The sequence below is a fragment of the Etheostoma spectabile genome, chromosome 11 (genome assembly GCF_008692095.1).
Source record: "Etheostoma spectabile isolate EspeVRDwgs_2016 chromosome 11, UIUC_Espe_1.0, whole genome shotgun sequence".
Lineage (NCBI taxonomy): Eukaryota > Metazoa > Chordata > Actinopteri > Perciformes > Percidae > Etheostoma > Etheostoma spectabile.
In genome coordinates this window covers 16,714,998-16,731,713 of record NC_045743.1, presented here as the reverse complement: position 1 = coordinate 16,731,713, position 16,716 = coordinate 16,714,998, and the positions used below count along the sequence as shown (strand labels likewise).

Genomic DNA, 16,716 nt, shown 5'->3' with positions numbered 1-16,716 from the left:
AGAAACGATGGCGGCATCAACGGACAGAAAGAAAGTCTAGTTTGTTCATCTTAGCAGTGTGGATGTGTTTTTTATAAGTACTGAACCAATTACATTTATTAACACAATAACATAAAAATATATATGAAGTTGTACTTATCCTTGTCTATCATGTTATGATTAATACAATGAAATCAATATCATGAAAATCAGAATATTCAGTAAACAAATGCAATTATGTTACACCTGTTGAAATGATACACAATAAACTACTATCTTAAGCTATTGGGGGCCCGACGCTTTTAAATGATTGTGAATTATAAATAATCTTATTTGTGCAATGCATGTAAAAATATATAAAATATAAATGATGACCCTGGAAGGCACACTTTGTTTATTGTTCTAACTTTTTGTTCAAATGTCTTATTAGATTACAAACTGCTCATGGTAAGGAGAATTGTTTTACACTTGTATGCAGAATATTTCATTTGGATGTATTTTCTGGCATTTTGTCTGGTCCACAGATTTTGTTGCCGAGGCCTGTTGGAGAGCAGGTAAACACCTCTGTGTTGGACCTAAGGAACTTCAGCACAACGTCCATAGACATTCCTGCTGACACTACGCTGGTGTTAAAGGTCCCACAAGATGTTTTTATCTCCACTTCTGAGACGTGTAATACACACTTAAAAAAAAAAAAAGCTTTGGTCTACTTTGTCACGATGGACAGTTTTATGAGATTAGCTGTATTATTAGCAAGACACTCTTATTACAGCCACTACAATTGCAAACAGCATAATGTCCTCTCCTGTTACCAATCATATTTTTGTTAATTGTTCCATTTTTTTCTTCAATCCTGATATCATGAGGCTAAAAGACAAAATCTGTTCTACTGTGTTTAAAATATAGTGGTTGTCTTTGCTTTTTGGATTTACCAACTCTGGCTTTGAGACTTTTTCTCCAACTATGTTGACATAACTTTTCAAAGATGGTGCCTTCAAATGATCCTCTACCCTTCAAACTGCTCCTTGGTTATATGGACTACCCCACTGAAACAAATAATGTAGCTATGACAGAAATGCCTCACCAGGGAACAACACAAGGTATGATATTTCTGCTTAGTGGTTGAGACTTATGTATTAAAATCTAACGCCTTTTCAAATATACTTTGGATTCATTACTTGAGTACCGTATGTGTGTGTGTGTGTTTGTGTGTGTGTGTTTGTGTGTTTGTGTGTGTGTGTTTGTGTGTGTGTGTGTGTGTGTGTGTGTGTGTGTGTGTGTGTGTGTGTGTGTGTGTGTGTGTGTGTGTCCTACACAGAGGAGAGATACACTTGGCTACTAGACCCTAAGGATTTAAAGGGAAAGACTGGAATGCACTATCTTGTAGTGAGGCCCATTGTAGGTCCAGGTAGAAAATCCATCAATGCCACTTTATCAATTACCTCCATCACTACCGCATGCAAATTTTGGGATGAATCACAATTGGAGTGGAGCACTTATGGATGCAGGGTAAGTACAAGTATTTAAATCTGTGTGTCATGTGTAAAATGTTGCCCAGACTGTAATGCTTTAAACGCTGTTGTTGGCCTCCAAGGTTGGTGTTAAGACAACACATTTAGTCACCCAGTGCCTCTGCAACCACCTCACCTCCTTTGGAAGCTCTTTCTTTGTCACTCCCAACATTGTCGACCCATCACGCACCGCTGAGCTTTTTGGGACTTTCGCTGAGAATCCTGTTGTTGTTTGCTTTGTGGGGTCACTCTTTCTGGCCTATCTCTTGGTGCTTGTGTGGGCACGACGGAAAGACATCCAAGACACAGCCAAGGTACTGTGCATCTCAAGTATAATTCATAAATTAAGTAACATTCATTTACAAAAAGGCATATTCAAACAATTCAATGGTGTTGGCTGGTTGGCAGGTGAAGGTGACTGTGTTGGAAGACAACGACCCCATGGACGAGTACCGCTACCTGTTGAGTGTCAACACTGGGCATCGGAGAGGAGCCTCCACTTCCTCCCAGGTAAATATGCTATCAGTTCACAGTTAAAATAGTTAGATTTGTCAGAAAAGGCTCTGCTCTGGGAGCCCCAAAATAATCTGCACAGAACCTAAAATAGAAGCAATTTAAACTGTGTAAAGTGATGTAACGTTATCAGTTTATAGAACAATTCAATCCGAATGGCAGTTGTTGGTTGTATTTAGCCACCACTGGTTACCAGCGGCAGTTGTTTAGCCGCCGATAAGTAACTGTGAGACGGGTACAGGCACTGCCAGACAACAGTCCTTTCAGGGGCCATGGCAATGATTGTTAAGTTTAAGCACCAACACGACTAAGGTTAGGATTAAAATACTCCAGAAATAAAACAAGCTTTTCCTAGGTAAAAGTATAGACTTTTTTGTTTTCTCCCCGGCTTGAAAATGCTGTGTTTTATGTCAACACCACGTTGTGCTATTTTATTTGAGTTGAGTGTTTTGGTATGGCTGGCTGAGTGGCACTATATCCATGGTATTTCAAGGGGGATTTAATTCTTGCGTGTTTTGTTGTGCATAATCAAAAAATGTCCCCACCTTTGCTTTGTTCACGAATCGCACCCTGTAGACGGCTATTCATTAATTTGTTTCATTGCTGTCAATTCAACTTTTAACCAGACCAACTCTAGCTCATAGCTTTTGTTATACAAAAGGCAGGCCACCCACTTTAACCCCTTAGGTAATGTCAAGTGCCTCATAACATGGTGAACACAGTGGAGCATGTAACAGCTAATGTGCCAGATATTTCCATCATGAACAAAAAAATAATGCTAAACGAGAGGATTGACTTTTGTAAGATAGTTAAAGCAAAGTAAGATATTTAACTTTTAATGCAGAAGGTTGTTTTTACAGGTGGCTGGTGCTGCTTTTATTTTTGAACCTTTTTAGAAGGGTTTCTGTCAGCAGATCATTCAAGCTTCTTTTTTTTAATTTCATTAAAGCTCACAATATAGCAATGTGCGTTGGTTTTGTATCGATTGCCTAATAATCTATATTATTACTGTAGTACTATAGTCCAAACCCTGATCAGGGCTTACTTTGCAAGGTGTTTGTATCTTGCTTCTGAAAGTCATTGATTACATTTTGAGCAAAAGTTCTGTAACAAAGTGTGCTGTATCATTATGATATTTTAACAATTACACTGATCGTCCCATGACGGGGCAGCTAAACATTGATTTGTCTGTAACTCACACAAAGTCTCTTGAACTTTGATCACTAAATAGCCAAAGGACTGTTTTACAATATTTGTTAAGGCTTTTTGTTGTTTATCAGTCAAACTGGAGGTCTTGCTGGTTGCAGCCAGAGGCTCCACTCCTACCCTTCATTACCCTGTATCAGGGATCGAATGATACTGGTTTTTCAAGGCTAATACAGATTATTAATAGTTCCATTACAGTTCCAGTCACTAATGATATGCAGATTTGATATGCAGTCAGGGGTGAAGGATAAAAGAGAATCGCATTCAAGCAACATACAGATAGACAGGGAAACAATACAAAGAAGTACAAAAAGATCTCCTGTATGTAATACACACAATACAATTAATCACCACTGGAGCAATCTCTAAAAACAAAATCAAAAAAAGAAATTATTACATTGCATGTGCAAATTAAGCCGAGTTATTGCACATGGGACAACGGAGTTCCTACTCCTAATGCTTTTGAACCGAGGTACCCTTAATCTTTGACCTGAAGGGAGTATTAAGAACTCAGAGTGAAGGGGGTGGTTTGTGCAGTTTAATATAGGCTGCGCCTTTCAAAGTACTTGCTGGTCAAAGATAACCATCAAGCGGGACTGTGAGATGTTTACCGAAAACCAATATTTTTAACCAATATGCATTTACAGTGAAAATTGAAATCTTTAAATCAAAATTAAGAATTATGACTGTTACAAACACAAAACAACACAAAACTTTGTTTTGATGCTTCAAGTAATTATTCAATATATGAGAAACTTTAAACATAATATCCAGTAAAAGAGAGTCAGACAGCGTTGTGGGCGGGACATTAAGGCAGTCTCAGTGGTGAGTAAAACCGAATCAGAGGGACTGACACAAAGTTGTGTAGCGCACTTTTTAATTAATTAACTTTAACTGCCAAAAAAAGTCCTGATGATCGGCCAGGGCTGGTAATCCGTCTATCCCTACCCTGCATAGATGTAAGTAAAGAGGTTGTACTACAGTTTTGGACTCTTCAGTTTTAAAATATTAAACCTACTGAATTATTTAGGTGACAATCACTCTGCTGGGTGCAGAGGGAAACAGTGAACCACATCACCTGACGAATCCAAAGAAACGTGTGTTTCAGAGAGGTGCGGTGGATCTGTTCCTGCTAACTACACCCTTCTCCCTGGGAGAGCTGCAGGGCATCAGGCTGTGGCACAACAACTCAGGGAGCCATCCTGCCTGGTAGGCAAAGACAGAAATGTCAGAGCCACTCAAAAAAAACACATATATGTATTTTCTACCTCATTACAAGATGTTATAATAGCCACATAGACATTCATTCAAATGTTGTAGTAGTTGTCAGGACTAGAACACTGTGAACATGGAACACAATGTGAGTGCAATATGTCTTGGCTCACAATTATCCTGAATGTTGGAAAAGATTACTTGCTTTTTTTTTGCAAAGAGAACACAGTCATGAAATATAATTCAGTTATTATTTTAATGATCCTATAGATTAACAACCTATGTTTGCCCTCTTTATGATCTGTTTAGCTAACAATTGTGTCATTTAGGTGTACTTTCTCAAGGCTGGCTTTTTTGTAGTTTAAAAGTGATACATTCTTTACATTTGCACTATTTTTTTCTTTTTTTCAGGTATGTAGGCAATGTTGTGGTGCAGGATTTACAGACGGAGCAGAAATGGCATTTTCTGTGCAACTCCTGGCTGGCCATAGACATGGGTGATTGTTCCCTCGATAAAGTTCTTCCTGTTTCAACAGAGATGGATTTGAAAAGTTTCAGGTAAGGTCAAAGCATTGAGGTACCAGCCAGCAAAATTATACACACAAGCACACTATGAAAGTCTGAAGGTTGAATGCAAAACCAAAACAGCAATTTTTCATTCATTGAAGGAAATTCAATTATTTTATCTTCAATAGTTTACAGCAATTTCATTTTTTGAAATATGACAATCACATATGAAAACCATCAGGCAGAATGTAGCTTTCAATAAAGCTCCCAATCCCCTTCTCCAACACACATATTCTTACATGACTGCAAAGATGAGAATCAAATGAAGACAAGTAAAGTGTTGTTTACTGCAATACATAAAAAAGCAACAGTGACACAGGCAGTCATGACATTTATGTGGATTTGTTTTTTTATTACAATTGTTGCCAAGGACAAAATTTATTTGTGAATACAAAAACTGTAAATGAGCAAAAAAGGCTATTCATATTTACCCTGGTCTGTCTAGATTTTCATCACATACAGCAGCAGACAGATTAATAATTCATTTGAATGAAACTAAATTTAAGTTGAACTGTACTTGAAATAAAATGGAAGAGTTATACCGAGTTTAAGCAGCGATGTAATGACAGGGACTTTGATTTAAATGGGATATTAATCCATCACTAGTTGGTAGTTTGTGGAGGTTTAAAGTGTTTGTATAGTGTTTTTATTTTTTTTATTTCACAGTGTAACCCCCTGTTGCTTTTTATTTTCCAGCAACTTGTTCTTTATGAAGACTACAAAGGATTTCAGTGACGGACACCTCTGGTACTCTGTGATCAGCCGCCCACCAAGCAGCACCTTCACTTGTGTACAGAGAGTTTCCTGCTGTTTCACCCTGCTGCTCTGTACCATGCTGACCAGCATCATGTTTTATGGCATCCCAAAAGATCCCTCTGACCAGACCATGGACCTGGGTACCACACATTTTCATCACAGTTTAAAATACTGTAAAAAACCCAAACAAAAAAACATGTGTTTTCAGATCTCTGAAGTCTTCTTTATAACCTGTAGAGTTGCTGGTTGTTTGCTGTACTCTTATGTTTCGAAAACCAATCATAATTGATTACTAATTACATAAGAAGCCCAAAAAATGCATTTTTTGACAAAATACATATTTATGAATTTGTCGATGAAAAAAACATTTAAAAATTGAAAAAAATTGCACTAATCTAGTACAATGTCTTTTATCCCTCTCTGTTTTTCAGGTCGCTTTGAGTTTACCTGGCAACAGTTCAAGATTGGAGTTCAGAGTTCCCTCATCATGTTTCCCATCAATATCCTTATTGTTAGCATCTTCAGAAACACTCGTCCTCGGGAGATATCTTGCTGCAAGCGCAAAACTGAAAAACGAGATGCGCCTAAACAGACCTTTATCTCACAGACAGCTACCACCGACATGAATGTCAATGTCACTTTAGACACTGTCACCAAGGTAGGTGCTTCATGTTCTTTCATGTGGTAAGTAACAATTTAATGTGTCGGCCCTTAATATTGAAGCGCTGCTTAATTAACTGCATCCATATGATGTAATAAACCTTTTATGACACCCGCCATGAATATGTTCAAAAGTGAGGAATACGTAAATATTCTCATATCTGTAGGATTATAATTAGTGTACTGCCCGTTAAATCTGTGCTTGTTTTTTTTTCCGTTTGCCAAATGGACTCATGCCACATGCGCCATGCACCACCCACTCCGGCCAGTTAGGAGAGGCAATCAGCAAAAATCAGTTTAGTTTATTTCACAGTTTATTATCAATAAATGGAAAAAAATTGACATTTTTGTCCCTTTTTCAGACTTTTAATTTAGTTTTCACTAACACCACCTTACTACCACTAGTTTTACAGTACGTTTTGGAATTCATGGTCAAAAACCCTCATTTATATACCTAATATTCTAGTTAAAAAAGCAGATATTTTGACTAATAGTTAAGATCAGAGCAATGAGCAGAGTTTAGCAAGGAATGAAAGTGATCAATTGTTTTTGCAAAGAGCATTGAATGGAATCCAATCCATTTTTTGTGGTAATTTGGTTAAAAAGAATCCCATATTTCAGATATAGACATTTTTCAAAGGACAACAGGAGGGTTAATATCCAATATCCAATGCAGTTCAACCAGCTCCGTATTCCCAATCCTAAATTCATTGGGTACCCCGGAAACCAAGTGTGAAGTGAATTAAATGAATGGTTCATGAGATATTTTACAAAAAACAAATACCTACAGAGATTGCTCAATTAATTAGAGAGATGTATATTACAATTGCACATGTATTGCATGTTAGTTTATCCGGAAAAAAACCCTTTGTATTTGAACATTTTTTCTCAGGATATCACAAGAATTACCCATTCACTGTCCATGAAAAGCAACCGGCCTGGACAACCAGTTGATATCAACACTGTCCTTTCTGTGGTGGAGGACTTCATCACACAAAATCACAAAGCCAGCGACACCACCCAGCCCAAAACTCTGACCTCTGGCAACCTTGTTCAGCCTCAGCTACCAGGTGTGTGTGGGATGGGGGATACTGTCATATTTTATACAATTCTGTTTTCATTGTTCTATAGGCTGACGTGAATTTAACCCTTGTGTTATCTTCCTGTTGACCATGAACTTGTCCTTCTGGGTCAAAATTCAAAAAACAATTTTGGCACCTATCCCCACATTATGGTTAACACATAACACTTTTTAATTCATGGTCAATGAACCTAATTCAAATGACATTCATACCTAAATAATAATACAATAACACACAGAAAAGATGTTTTTGACAATAGTTAAGATCAGAGGATGTTGAGTGAATCACAGACTGGTTTATGTCAAAGTTTAGTCTGGATACTGTTTTAAAATCATTTGAAGATTTTTTTCAAATGCTATGAAATTGAATAAAACACAAACATACAGGCACAGTCCCATACACAGCGTCGGTGCATCTGTTGCTAGCTAGCAAGAAATTGCATCTGTTGCTAGCCAACAACAGATCAAAATTTCTCCCTGCGGGACTATAACGTATTCATCATAAATGAATTAATAATAAAGTATACATCATCATGCAGCTAACATACAGTTGCTACAATGCAAACTGCACAACTGGTCCATCATTAAAATTAGCAGGAATGGTGCCATGCAAAACGGTTACTTCACTTTTTAATGCATGTGTGCCTAAATTCGTAATAACTGCAACCCACAACAAGGTCGACACAGCTTACTAAGTCAGAAATTATGTGCATTTGCAGAAGGCAGTGCTGATATGCATCCTGGGTCAACAGCGGAAGGGATTCAAAAGCAAAGCAACAAAGCCAAGTATCTCTACCGGCAGCTGTGTCACATTGACAAAAAGCTGATCCTGCTGGGACCATCCAGCTTCCCCGCTCCACATAGCTACAGCCAGGCTCTGCAGCAAGTCCAGGACATGAAGGGACATCTCCAAGATCAGCTCTTCACTTTCAGCTGTATTAACCCGAATGAACTCACTCAGAAGAAGTAAACAAGTCACTCCTTAAAAATCCCGCAGTGGTTAGCCCCTTATCTATAAACTGTATAGTTATACTGTATTTCTCCTTTCCAGGATATCATTTGTTTGTTAGTCTTTTATTTGTCTTTCTTATTTTTTCATAGTAATTTATCACACATGATAATGCAGTTGCTAATGGATACCACTTTGGAAATAGTTTTTAGTTAGAACTCTCTTGACTTCCAACATAAGAAAAGTAGCTGCTGATAAGCAGTGTGCTTACGTGTTATGGTCCTGGCCCTTGTCATGAATAGAACTTCACTGCCACACATTTTTCAGGTTAGAGGGCAATTTTTGAAAATCAAAGTCAAATGGAATTCCATTGCAGGTTGACAGCCATTTTGGAAATTGTATAGCAGCCATTTAAGATAAAAAAGGTAAGTTTTTTTGTGATTCTACAACACTGGGTTGCACACATAAAATGCAAGGTATAGTCCCTTTATTAGACAAGAAAAAGAAAAGCTGAGTCTCCCAGCTTGATTAACTCTAGAACAGCCATGACGGTCATTTTGACCGTTTTGAAATTTCTATATGTAATAACTTTGCTGGATAAAAAAATACAATCCTGCTGGTTCTTGACTTTTCCTAAAAGGCTCTATATTTTAATTTAAAATAGTTTTTATATACATTACACACTAGGCAAATAAAATAAAATCACTTTTACCTATTTCGGCCATACACAGTCATTTTGACCGCTTGGATTTTCGCGGTATTGTTTTTAATCTTTCGCGCGGTTGAAGATGCATATTGGTTGCTTAGTTACTATCAGCGTCTCTGCCAAAGAAACGTCATAAGCGGTCTTGAGTAACTAGTGTGGGCATTATCAATGGGCCGAAGATAAAGCCAGAGTCGGTAACGCTAGCTACCACCGTGAATACGGCGGGGATGGACTCGCCAGGCGCTCGCTCTGTGGAAGGAGCGGTACACGGAGCTAGTTGGCCGCTGGCTGCCTTCGTGTTTATGCAACTTTATACATCCTCAAACTGGTTGGAATTGCACACATCCTCTCCTAGGAGTGCACCAGCAGTGAAATTGTCCGGAGGAAGTTCAGGCAGCAACTGGCAGAGGAGTTGAGACCAGGTTTAGAGAGGAGAAAAGGGCAGCGGGGCACGGTCCGAGCAGCGGGGCACGGTCCGAGCAGCGGGGCACGGTCCGAGCAGCGCTGCGCACCACAGCAGACACCAACACGGAGGCAGTGACAGGTTAGGTTAGGTTATAAATGTTCAAATAAGATACTTTTAGGTGTTATTTGCATGTTATAAGTTATGTTGAATGAATTTACATAACATAGTTTTCTGATGTGAATGAAACAATTAAGTTTTACTATGCTGATATGAATAATTCAAACACCTGGGCAACTCAAGTGTATAATTAAACTCGTTAAATTGTAAATTGTTGTGTTATTTCGTTTTTCTAAAGGTATCCTAACACAATACCTGCATTAATATTGCAATTAGGTATTTATCATGAGAGATTATAGAGTTTGGAATCTGGCGGTCAAAATGACCGCTCACGGCAGTTCTAGTAGTTATGGAATCCCGGCACTTCTAGTGTTAAAGAAGCGGGTGCTCCAACAGCACATACTTCTAATTTGCTTGCCAGATGGCAGCAGAGTGAACAGGCTGCTGTTGGATGGGTGTTGTCTTTTAGTATCCTTTGGGCTCTGTGCAGGCAAAGGGTGAAACCCTCCATAAAACCACAACTTTTTTTTTTTTTAATATGTGCTTTATCTGTTTTTGTAGCGATTAAACAAAACAAGGCAGAAGGCAAATTTTGTAACCATTGCACAGATCTAGGCTAGCTGTTTCTCCCTGCTTCCAGACGTTACGCTATGCTAAGCTAAGATAGTTGTAGCGACATATCCAAACAAACATGAGAGTGGTGTTGATTTTCTCATCTGTTATAATTGTGAACTATTCATTAAGGAATACACAACGTGGATAATGGACTATAACTTCTAAAACCATCATCTCATGTGGTATCTTCTTAAGATGTGTGCATCAGTTGAGTAACTGATACACAGTAATAACGCTTCATAGATGAACTGTACTTAAGTAAATGCATTTTGTTCACTGCTTTCATTTGTAGGTTGAGCCCTGCAGACAGCACTGTGGATGATGGCAGTCTGAATAAACGGGGGTGCTGTCATGGAGGACTACCCTGGTGGTTTGTTTTTGTCGGCTGGCTGCTCGTGATCTCGAGTAGTTTTGTAGCAGGATTTTTCACAATGCTTTATGGGTTAAAATTTGGGAAGGAACGCTCTGTGAGCTGGTTGGTGTCCATGATTGTCTCCTTTTTTCAGAGTATCCTCGTCATTCAGCCATTAAAGGTAATAAATAACTGCCTTTCCCGCTTCATACCTCACTAGTAGCTCAGTATTTCCAATACAATGTATTCTTTGTTTTAGAAAGCTTAATTTAGTTTAAATAGTTTAAACCTATAGAGATATATTTGTTTATTGGGAGATGCTAAAAAAAACAATTTAAAAAACATATGTATTTACTTATGTTCATGCCTTTTACCACAGGTGATATGTCTTGCAGTCTTCTTTGCACTTGTAACAAAGAAAATTGATGAGGAAGAATTTCATAATGTGGCGTTTGAAGGAAATGACAGAGATTTAGGTGAACACCAACAAAATACACTTTTTTAATCCCAAATTTTGACTTGTTACAGCAAACAGACAATAAACTCTTTGTCCACAGGAGCTTGTAAGGACCAAAAACTAGTCAGACGGGAGAGAAGTCTCTATGAGCCGCCTCCTCCTGCAGACGTTGAGAAGATGAGAAAGAACATGATTATGGAACAGAAAGCCTTTGCCCTCCTCAAGGAGATTTTGAGTAAGAAGAAACACTATTCTATGGCTGTAAGCCAAAGTATATGTATAATTTTTATTAATAAGATACAACTAAAAACATACAACTTTATTGTCAGTTTACACTGAAATTCATTTTATGCAAATTTCATGCAATTAAAATATATGCCATTTACAGGCTGCAGTTGATATAAAGCAAACGTAGACTTTAACGCGTCCATTATAACTAACTATCTATGAGTCTGGAGCCCATCCGTGGCGGAGGCACAGGAAGATTCTGAAAAAAAAAAAAACATACACAGTATCTTCGCCTGTCACGCGTAAGACCGGGGTTTGATTCCCCAACAAGGACTTACTTTTTAGGGGTGGCAGTAGCTCAGTCCGTAGGGTGTTGGGTTGGGAACCGGAAGGTTGCTGGTAAAAATCCACATATGGACGAAAGTATGGTGGTGGACTGGTAGCTGGAGAGATATCAGTTCTGAACAAGGCACCGAACCCCCAACTGCTTGGGGCGCCTTTCCATGTACTGAGCATGTGTGTGTAGTTCAAGTCTGTGTGTAATGTATGTAATAACAACAGAGTGTAAATTGTAATTTCGCCTTGTGGGATTAATAAAATATACATAATTCATAGTATCATAATTAATTAATCATAAACACGTCCAGTAAAAAAAACCTCTTTACCATTAATTGATTTCACACTAGGAAAAGCGCACACGGGAATAATAGCATTAGTGATGGCTGAATACCATTGAGCTGCTTTAGTTTCATGTTCCTGGTATCGTTCACGCTGGCTCACTGTCACACTGTCATGTCTAACTAGGACCGTTAAATAGAACTAGAACTGAGCCATTGTCAGTGTTATTAGTAACACCTGTGCTTTTCTGTGTCAAAATGTATGCTGTAAAAAAGATTTATGTTGCGGTCGTTGATGCTTACAAGCTGAAAAATAGGCATAGGTTTATTTTCATGAAATTATTTTTAATTATGCGTTGTTCTCTGACCGTAGACATACAATGTTTCCCAGCTCCCACTTTCCTGAAGCTGCAGCATCTGCTTTAACTGAATTTTAATTGACTCAGATCCCCAGCTCTGTTATTGGATGGTAAATTTGGAAAACTCTACCCATTTGTTGCAGCCTACATGGGATTTATGTGGATGTTGCTGCTTGTTGCATACGGCCAAAGAGATCCCAATGCCTTTTTCCTGACACAGCACATCCGGAACAGCTTCAGTGGAGGCATCTCAAACAGTATGGGTCTTGAGGATGTGTTCACTTGGGCCAACACATCGCTACTGAGTAACCTTTTTGGAGTTTATCCAGGTAATAATGCATCCCTCATGCACAGGTAACAGAAGTGATCATAGTAATCATTTTGTGTCCAAGCTACAAGAAAAGTTTCTGCAGTGTTTTTTTTTTTTTAATTCCTCTAATACACAAGCAGTTAATTAACATTTTACAATGCCCTGTGTCAAAGCAGCTTTTCTGTTTTTGTTGTGTTGCTTCTTTTGGAAGACCAAAGTCATCTTGTGCCAAAAGTTTGTTGCTGTGAAAGCTATTAAAAAGCTTGGTTGCTCTCCAGAAAAGCAGACTTTTTCGCTTTCATGCTGTGGAGTAAGACAACTATCAACTCCACAGCTGGGGAAACTGTATTTCTTTAAATATACTGCATGACTGTATTTGCCCCCACACATAATTCATTCATACTTGGGTAAACATTTCCTAGCACCAGATGGGTAGAAAAACACCCAAGTTAATGAGTTGTTATGACTCAGTGTCTTTGGATTGCTGTTGGGTCATGGAACTGTATGTTGTTTGAACAGTAGCAATCTATTCCGGCTCTTTCAAACTTAAATGTCACAATTTGTTACAGATTGTTAACAATGTGGACAGCCATGTTTAAAGCTAAAACTGCACAGACAATGTATGATTTCAGCCCCAAATTGGTGGCTCGCATCTGATTTTAAAGGTGGGCCAAATGTTTGCCAGATCTGTCTATCTTGTCATTTGGCATGCAACTTTTGAGGAAGGTCGATTTATAAATGGAAATTGTCCCATTAATGAATTAGAGGAAAGATCGCAATTACAAATGAGCCTGTCGCTTCAGCACCATGGACAGCACCATGGATTTATCCATACACAGTAATGCTACTGTGATATTTCAGAGTAAAAATATATATATTCTAACTTGCATGTACCTCAGCAGACAAAAGATCTGTTATAAACTCTAGTGAAGTTGTTGTAATAGTTGATAATAATAATAATAATTATAATAGTTCTAATTTAAATAGTAATATTACTGGAACAGTCATTTCCATGTTGTGGCCAAAACACAGACAATATTGTCAGCCTGCATTTTGCAGCATTTTCCATATTTTTCTTTTTTTTACATCATGTTTGTTCAATAACACAGCCTTTCTCTCTTTTGGTCAACATTGTATAGCATGCAACAACTTGATTGGCAATGGACAAAATGTGCTGGGGTTCTAAGCTTAAGTTCAGTCTGGGCACCCTCATCTTCATCAGTTGACTGATCGGTACTGGGTGTGAGCAAGGTTCTATATAAAAAAAGGCAATTTAAGGAGTTAAAACGCTAAAAACAAGTGTTCCAAATTAGCATACAGAATTAATAAAAAATGCCCAGCTTAATATGCACATCAGGTTGTACAATACATTTGTGACAGTTTTAAGGAAAAACTTGAGCTTGGCTAAATAACCCAACAGTGATATGAAAACAATAAAACACGCTCAGAACATTGGGCAACCTATTGGTGCTAGGTAAAGTAAACCCAGTACAGCACAAGATTTTTAGTACGTTCTGAATGGCAATTCACAATATTAAAGTACAATCACAAGTGACAAGTTAGGAGTTGGAGTAGGAGTAAAAATGTTATACAAAAATGCAAACAGACGCTAGTTCAGAAGAATTATCTGGGTGAAACCCATGAAATGAACTTCGGCTTTGACCCAGCTAAGTGGGCAAAGAGGTTAAATTCGTGACACACAGAGACCCAACACCTAAACCCCTGCTTTCATAGATAAACTGTAAAATGCTGTGTTTCAGGATTTATCACAGATGGAAACTCTAAGCTAGTGGGTAATGCCCGTCTTCGTCAAGTGAGAGTACAGAAAAACTCCTGTCAGACTGCAGGCCCCATGGTCCAGTTTGTGCCAGACTGTCACGCTCCATACTCATGGGAGGCGGAGGACATGGGCTCCTATGGCCCTGGCTGGAGCCAATCTGCCAAAGATAATATCTCTACGAGTACCTCCAGCCCGTGGACGTACCAGACACAGGCTCAACTCAGAGCGTATGCTGTCTGGAGCCAACTGGTGCTCTACAGGGGCGGTGGCTTTGTGACAGAGCTCGGTCCGGATTCACAAAATGCAAGCAGGTACGTATCAGGAAAATGAAATGCTTGAATAGGCAAAGATATTTTTTTCTTTCTTAACTGGGCTTTGAGTTTAAACTGTCATAAGTGGGCTAAATAGATTCAGTGACCCTCAGATTTATCAATCACTATATTAGCATTGAAAATGCAAGATTTGTTAATGTCTAATATATTTTTTAACAAAGCTGATGTAAAAAGCAGGAGACCTTCAGCACAATAAAATATTCTTGTATACTTCATTTACAGCACTCTTGAGTATCTGTTCAAGAACACATGGCTGGATATTTACACAAGGGCAATCTTTGTTGAGTTCACCGTTTATAATGCTAATGTGAACCTCTTCTGCATCGTCACACTCTTCCTCGAGACCACAGCTGTAGGTAAGGTTGAGTGTTTCCTTTGAAAAGCACAGATGCAGATGTGATGCATGTACTGTATGCTAAAAAGGTTTGTAAACCATTAGTGATGCAACAATCTGTGTATATTATGCAATACTGTTTGATTGTGATGCTTCTTAAAGTTGGACTGCAATTTCAATTTCAGTTCAGATTTTATTCACTTCTCCTACCTTCACATCTGTATACAGAACATGAATGAGATCATGCTAGCCGGCATGTGTTTAAACAAAACTGTTCCCGTTGTTTTCATAGGAGCGTTTCAGTTCACCAGTGAGCTGCAGAGTGTTCGTCTTTACCAATCACCTGATGGTCTTTACATCTTCGTTATGGCGGCTGAGATTGTGTACCTGCTTTTCATCTTCTACTACATGTTCCTGCAGGTACACACTAATGCAGATGCCACATACCTGCTCACAGCCCCATTCATTGCTTGGTTGTTTGTTATCCATGTACCTATTTAATTTCAGATATGTAATGAGACAGGCAGGGGTTTCTATTCACTGAGGGCTTTACAAACTCCAACTGGCCTCATAATATGCGAACAGAGCTCAGTAGTCAAATCGCATGAACCCTGTTCAGAGCATGCTTCTAATAAATGCTATTTGGTTCCAGCCCAATTTTCCATGGACACACAACTGTTTGTTACAGACGTTGGAGAGCTTGGTGTAAGACTGAATTGCTGATTTTGCAGCTGTGTTAAAACTGTCATCAAACTTTCCGTAACTGATTTGCATGCAAATCTAAAAGGAATCAACAGCTGATTCAGAGCAAGCAGCACCTTATTATGCCCTGCCCATAATTCCTCTGACTCGTTCAACCAGATAAATGAAACAGGACACTAGATTGCCCCCTTTGAGTATACACCTATTCAATCATTACGTAAGGGAGACATATCTGTAGACATTAAAGATAATGTGTTGTTGAGAGGATGTGACAGCACTAATATCTGTAATTTTCTTCCATATAACAGCTTTTGTGTCATAACCACTGCTCCATGTTCTTCTACAGTACAGTTTTTAGTACAGCACTGAGTCATATCGCAATTATACTTTTCTGCTCTTTTCAGGGCCATTGTGGTCAATATTCACAATTTCTAAGACAATAAGGTCACATTGTTTGTCCTTCCTGTACTGTTTGTAAAGTAAGCACCCAGCCTTTCAATTATACTTTTTTAATTAACTAACTAATTTTTTTTTTTTCTGAAAACATATATTTCAGAATTATATTATTTAAAGTGCTTGTTCTTGCCTATACAGAAAATTTAGTGGAACTTGTTAAGCCTTCATCATTATATTACACATTAATGTTTTTGCAACGGACACAAATCACTTTTTTGGTTATTCGTGCAAATTTCCTATGGTCATGCATACTGTACAAACCAGCCTCTGTTACATATGACAACCCTTTCTTTTGTTTTACTGTCAGGGCAAATTAATGAAGCAACAGCGGTGGGCTTACTTCAGGAATAGATGGAACCTTTTTGAGCTGACTATTATCTTACTGAGCTGGAGCACCGTGGCGGTCTTCATCAAGCGGACCCTGCTTGGGAACCGCGATATGACCTACTTCCAAAACCACAAAGACAAGTGAGACATGCATGTACTGTACTAAACCTTAGGTTTGATCTTT

At 38.4% G+C, this 16,716-nt stretch overlaps 1 protein-coding gene across 1 annotated transcript in view; it reads left to right on the top strand.

Annotated features, from left to right (window-relative positions):
- LOC116698422 (polycystic kidney disease protein 1-like 2) overlaps window positions 1-16,716 on the top strand; it is a 28,539-nt gene that overhangs the window by 7,467 nt on the left and 4,356 nt on the right. The window contains exons 6-24 of the mRNA XM_032530355.1: window positions 504-614; window positions 965-1,079; window positions 1,298-1,488; window positions 1,574-1,804; window positions 1,899-2,000; window positions 4,240-4,418; window positions 4,833-4,979; window positions 5,685-5,884; window positions 6,176-6,402; window positions 7,297-7,474; window positions 8,205-8,451; window positions 10,571-10,811; window positions 11,010-11,106; window positions 11,191-11,322; window positions 12,435-12,620; window positions 14,362-14,692; window positions 14,936-15,069; window positions 15,340-15,467; window positions 16,513-16,673. Coding sequence (XP_032386246.1) covers window positions 504-614; window positions 965-1,079; window positions 1,298-1,488; window positions 1,574-1,804; window positions 1,899-2,000; window positions 4,240-4,418; window positions 4,833-4,979; window positions 5,685-5,884; window positions 6,176-6,402; window positions 7,297-7,474; window positions 8,205-8,451; window positions 10,571-10,811; window positions 11,010-11,106; window positions 11,191-11,322; window positions 12,435-12,620; window positions 14,362-14,692; window positions 14,936-15,069; window positions 15,340-15,467; window positions 16,513-16,673 — 3,338 coding nt within the window. The remainder of the gene's footprint in view (window positions 1-503; window positions 615-964; window positions 1,080-1,297; window positions 1,489-1,573; window positions 1,805-1,898; window positions 2,001-4,239; window positions 4,419-4,832; window positions 4,980-5,684; window positions 5,885-6,175; window positions 6,403-7,296; window positions 7,475-8,204; window positions 8,452-10,570; window positions 10,812-11,009; window positions 11,107-11,190; window positions 11,323-12,434; window positions 12,621-14,361; window positions 14,693-14,935; window positions 15,070-15,339; window positions 15,468-16,512; window positions 16,674-16,716) is intronic.